Source organism: Lampris incognitus, chromosome 3, assembly GCF_029633865.1.
Source record: "Lampris incognitus isolate fLamInc1 chromosome 3, fLamInc1.hap2, whole genome shotgun sequence".
NCBI lineage: Eukaryota > Metazoa > Chordata > Actinopteri > Lampriformes > Lampridae > Lampris > Lampris incognitus.
The window spans coordinates 53,244,734-53,250,733 of NC_079213.1; the positions used below are offsets into that span (position 1 = coordinate 53,244,734).

The following is a 6,000-nucleotide window of genomic DNA, read 5'->3' on the forward strand; positions in this document are numbered from 1 at the left end:
ATTAAATACAGTAGAGCCAAGGAACAGGGTAGAATGTGACATTCAACTACCACCCTGTTGTATGTCCCCTGTAATATCAGAACAAGTCATACATTTTGACAACAATAATGTCCCAAATCTGCTGCTGTATGTCTGTAGATGTTTTAACATTGGACCTACAAATAATGCTTTATTGTTAATCTTGTTTTGCCAGATTTTAATAGGCCTACTTCAGAAAAACTTCAGAATAAGTAAATGCTGCAAAGCATAGCTAGGTACCTCTACATACACTGTTGTATTTACAAACATATTGGAGTGAACCCCAACTTTGTTAATTGTACAAAGCAGGACCAAGAATCGATTGAAATTGAAACAATTCAGAAAACTAGTGGACTGCTACCTAAAAGGCACAGTTAAATTATCTACAAGAGAACTAACAGATTTTCTGGCATGGCACACAAGGAGGTAGGCTGATGTAACTGAATGAGCTGTTTATTAATACAATTAATCAGGGTTGCACCAGAGACCAGTGGGTGGGGGAGTCCTTGAGGGGTGTGGTGGGAGTTAAGAGGGGCTCAAATATTCGCGGCATAGGAGGTACAATTCCCTAGCGGCCATGTCCGGGTCGCTCTGCTCAAGGAGGGCCTGAACACCTTCCCTTTGTTCCTCGCTCACCGGACAGTCAATGTGAGGAACCACAATAACTCCTTCTGTTTCACCATTGTGGTCTATGGCAATATCCCAGTCAATGTCTGGCTCCTCAATGTCCTAGAAGAGAAAAAGCAGAATTTTACATGGCATTTGTGGCTAGTAGTCTATCCTCCCAGAATATGTATCTGACATAATAGTACTTGTTTGCATAGAACAATACCACCCCCAAGGTTACAGGATTCCAAAACCTGACCCAATTATCTGACACTATACAAGGTTTTAACACTTAACAATATTTAGAAAACATGCCTCAATGTTTTCTGGCTGGTCAATATCTGTGGTCATCAAACCCAGCCACCACAACTGCTCAGGAGTTATATCATTTTCAGTTTGGACAGGATGATTGTTCCAACCTTCCACAAAACTTTAAAGGTCCATCTTCAGTTTGGGGAGAAAGACAAGGTGGACACAGAAAGGTCTTCTGTTGAGTTCATGATAGGTAAAGGCAGGGGTTAAACCATGAAATGAGTAATGCATACATATCCACTGTCTCGGTAATATGAAGGTTAGGTTTTAGCCAGTACTGGCAGTCAAACATTTCAAATTAATTTTGCCTCTGAAGACTGCTTGCATCAAGGCCAACACAAAATAGCACAATAGTCACATATAAATGTTTTTAGAACCAAATAACCTTTTTTGACAATGTTATTCACGCCATTAGCAATACTCTTCAGACAAGCTCCGTAAAAGTGATTTTGGTTCGAACCTGTGGAAGAAACATCCAGCAACTGATCCTGTTCCAGACTCCGAAGCATATTGTAGTATTTGGAGGTGACACAGGTCTTCACGTCCCGCCACAGACATTCGATTCTAATGACAATGACAAATACAATCTCTTTAACCCTGCCAAATGTACAACAGCCAGAAGAATTTTAATAAGTAAGGCACAATGGCCGCTGAGGTGCACTGTTATAGAGAATTAATAAACGAGGCAGACATGACAAACCTTTGGTTGTGAACGCTTTTTCCTGACATGAAGCTTCCCCTGTCGGTACCCCGCATAGTGAACATAAACCTGGCAATGTCAACATTCTCAATGCCTTGATCACCTCTGACCCTATGATGCACAGGAGATAAAGTAGTGCAAAATGGCAAAGTTTGTGACAAGTTTTGTCAGATTTGTGTAAACATGTCAAGTGTGGCTTAGATACATCTCAACATCCAAACCACTGAACACCAGTGTTTGTGTATTAAGTTAATATACAGCATACATGGCAACAGTCTGTCAGCTTTTTAAAGGCTCTGACCCATCCCTAGAAAGAGGGTGACACTATTGTGGCAACTTGTGCCCTGGTAACATTGATAGTGCCATACAACCGACTCAAGTACAAGAGACCCATTACAACCTCTACTTAACATTTACCTCTCCACACAGCTTTGAGCACATAAAATTCAGTCTTACAGGAAAGTATTAAGGTGAAGAACTGAACTGAAATGATCAAAATGAAGTGGATCTTTCTGATCCCATGCCAAATATGTTCACATTTTAAAAAAAAGGTTTACCTTGAGGGAATGCCATATCTTTCCGTAGACTGCTTGAAGGCAGCAAATGCCGTTGAAGCCAGGTTGTTGGTGGCAGCATTGAGGCACATTATCTATTTTATAAAATTACAATGCAAATTCTTTTAAGTTATGGTAAGTTTCAGGCAGTCATGCACAATACATTACCAAAAATATCTTTTTAGCTTCAAGAGACAAACCATGTTACACAAAACGATAATTTACCTTCCTGGAGTACCCATCCACTGCTCCAAACAGCACAATGTTGTACCTTGGGAGCAAAGTTTTGACTGTAATTACTACACCAGCACAATAAATAGCCTATATATGTATACCATTCTATTATTATTCATAATTACCAACCTGATTAATTTATGGTTTGTGTCCACATGCTACAGAGAAAGGGGGCCCCTGACAGAGTAGGTCCTTCGCAAAATGCAGCGTAGGCCTGACAGTCTTGAGAGAATGCCCAGGGAGTCTACACGGTGCAATGATGCAGCCACTCTCCTCCACTGAACATGGATACCCATAGACCGCAACCTCCCCTTAACCATGCGGTAGCCTGTAGTTGGCATCTCATTCTTTATGGTCCGCACAACATTATCCAGCTCCTCATAATCAATTTCATGGTAACGTCTAGCAGAAAGACCAAATTCATTCATCCTTCTAAACACTTTCCTCCTTGACACACTGAGCATCTTTGCGATGCAGGGAACAGGGAGGTCTAGCTCCAGGACTTCCTCCAAGCATTCCCTATCAATATCAAACCTGGGACGCCCCACCTCCCCAGGTACTGTATCGGGCTGGACACTACCAGTGTGTTGCCTCTCAAGGTGGTCCCTCACATGCCTAAAAAAGTTCTCTAGGGCCTGTACTATGTCTGTCGGTACAGCAACATGCCTTGACAGCACATTGCACAAATACAACTCCTGTCTACATATAAACTCAAAATAATCCAAATCGATAGGCTCTCTTGTGAGTCCCAGTTCAAACTTGGACAGGAGCCGGGTCCGGATTTGTCTCCTAATGGTGTCCTGAGAAGAGAGAATGAAAGTGAAAAAATAAATACATAAAGTCAAGCTAAAACTACATTACAGGACATGCTAATATTTCAACAATGAATCATTTCAATGTGTGTTGTGACACACAAGGTGTGTGTGTGTGTGTGTGTGTGGACATACAGTAATTCCAGTGTGTGTGAACATACAGTAATTCCATTGGCAGTTAATTTCACTCTCCAATATTACAGCTTGACAATGGATATTTAATACATAGGTAGGTAGCCTAACCTAAGTGGTACAGCTGACCGACTTACCTCCATTCTAGATGCTGCTGCTAGTACAGAAGCTCGGTGAAATCTATGAGTTTGAGGGCACAAACATGAGGGGTGGGGAGAAATGCGTAAGAACATGCATCAACTTTTGACCAATGCCACAACCAGCAAGTTTCTAAAATAATATTTAATAATATCTATTTAATCTAGTTCAGTTAATAACGTAATATTCATTGTTGCCAGCCAGACATGGCGCTAACTAATGTTAACCTATGTCAGGTTAAAAATCATTTTTGACAAACGAAGGGAAGTGAAGCAAGATAGTAGTGAGAAGTGATTTCTCTTGAAAATTTCAACTTTAAATACAATAGAACAATATTTAGAGTCATTTGTCAAAAATGTTTGTTAACCTCACATATACACTGTAAGTTAACGTTAGCTATTCGCTAGCGCTAGCTACGGTTAACGTTATGGACTAACTAATAACGTTATAGACTATACAAAGACTAATGTTGATGTTTAGCTACAATAACATATTTGTCAGAAACATACTTAGATGAAATTTTACACAAGCCTCTGTTTTCGTTCATCACAAATGCCCGAATTCAGCCAAGGGTTTCTTACATGAAGGAACCTCTGCCCAGACGCCGTTGTCTTCTTCGTTTCAGCAGACTTCCATGAGAAAAGGGTTGTCAATCAAATCTCGCTCTTCAGAAACGACCAATCACAGCAGAGCAAGTACCGACCCCCCCCCCCGGTTCCCTCCCTCACAGTGCCAATACCGCCCCTGGCTCCCTCCCCCAAAGTGCCAATACCGCCCCTTAAGTTTCGCGCGAGAGAGCAGAAATTCACTTCGCGCGAGCAGAAATCAACTTGGAGAGAGCGGAGTGATTTTCGAGTGGTTGTTTGGCGCGCTGGTCACAGATTCCTCCTCGCTCGCAGCATTTTTTTCCTCGCTCGGGGAGCAGTTTCCTCTGAGTGCGCGCGCACAGAGATAATTTGCGCGCTCGCAGGTAATATCTACGTGTGTGAAATAATATAATACGCCCGAATGCATGTTTTATCGCGCGAGTTCTTTTTGGCACTATTCTGTCGCCATACTCGACAGTCTCTCCAGCTCTCTGCGAGCGCTGGTGAAAACATGCACGTTCGTGGATTACATTTCTCCGTGGTACGAAATGCTCGTTGAATTTACTGACCACCCTGTCATAATCGTTAGCGTGAGAAGCCTCTTCGAACGTAAATTAATTAAAAATAGCTTCTGCATCTTTCCCCATTGCGTATATCAAGGAATTGACTTGGATCTCACCGTCCTCCGCATTTAGCTTGGTTGCTAGCCGAAACCGGGAAAACCTCTGAATCCAAATCGGCCATGCCGCCGGTTGCGTGAAATCAAATGCCTCGGGGGGATTAAATTTTGCCATTCCTCGTCTCACCGGACCAACTCCGTTCCCGATTATTGAGGTAAGTGGATTCGAAGATCTTCTGACACCATGTCATGTGCATAAACGACAGGCAAGGGAGTCGCGATTAATAACGTGCTTTATTCAGCCATTTGCTTCCAGTCCCCGACCCGGACAATCCCCAGAATGCCCCAGTAGAGAACCGCGCTAAAACATATAGTTGCGTGCCCCTCCTCTTACGTACACAGCATGCTGGGCACTGTAGTTCTCATCACACAAGATATCAAAAATATTGAAATTTGTTTTATTTGCTGATGAAACGAAAAAATTTTGTTCTGGTGAGAATTTACAGCAGCTTTTGGAGGTGACCACAATCTACTACTACTATTTCGGCTGCTCCCGTTAGGGGTCGCCATAGCGGATCATGCGTTTGCATTTCTCCCTGTCTTCTGCATCTTCCTCTGTCGCACCAGCCACCTGCATGTCTTCCCTCACCACATCCATAAACCTCCTCTTTGGCCTTCCTCTTCTCCTCTTCCCTGGCAGCTCCATATTCAGCATCCTTCTCCCAATATACCCAGCATATCTCCTCCACACATGTCCAAACCATCTCAATCTTGTCTCTCTTGCTTTGTCTCCAAACCGTCCAACCTGAGCTGTCCCTCTAATATACTCGTTCCTATTCCTGTCCTTCTTCGTCACTCCCAATGAAAATCTTAGCATCTTGAACTCTGCCACCTCCAGCTCTGCTTCCTGTCTTTTCGTCAGTGCCACTATCTCCAAACCATATAACATAGCTAGTCTCACTGCCATCTTGTAAACCTTCCCTTTAACTCTTGCTGGTACCCTTCTGTCGCAAATCACTCCTGACACCCTTCTCCACCCAATCCACCCTGCCTGCACTCTCTTCTTCACCTCTCTTCTGCACTCCCCGTTACTCTGGACAGTTGACCTCAAGTATTTAAACTCATATGCCTTCATCACCTCTACTCCTTGCATCCTCACCATTCTGCTGTCCTCCCTCTCATTCATGCATAGGTATTCCGTCTTCCTCCTACCGACTTTCATTCCTCTTCTATCCAGTGCATACCTCCACCTCTCCAGGCTCTCCTCAACCTGCACCCTACTCTCACT

The 6,000-nt window shown here is 43.1% G+C and overlaps 1 protein-coding gene across 1 annotated transcript in view; it reads right to left on the reverse strand.

Annotated features, from left to right (window-relative positions):
- Positions 1 to 543: 543 nt before the first annotated feature.
- Positions 544 to 6,000, reverse strand: part of szt2 (SZT2 subunit of KICSTOR complex) — a 176,826-nt gene continuing 171,369 nt past the window's right edge. The window contains exon 49 of the mRNA XM_056276743.1: positions 544 to 747. Within this exon, the coding sequence (XP_056132718.1) occupies positions 544 to 747 (204 nt within the window). The remainder of the gene's footprint in view (positions 748 to 6,000) is intronic.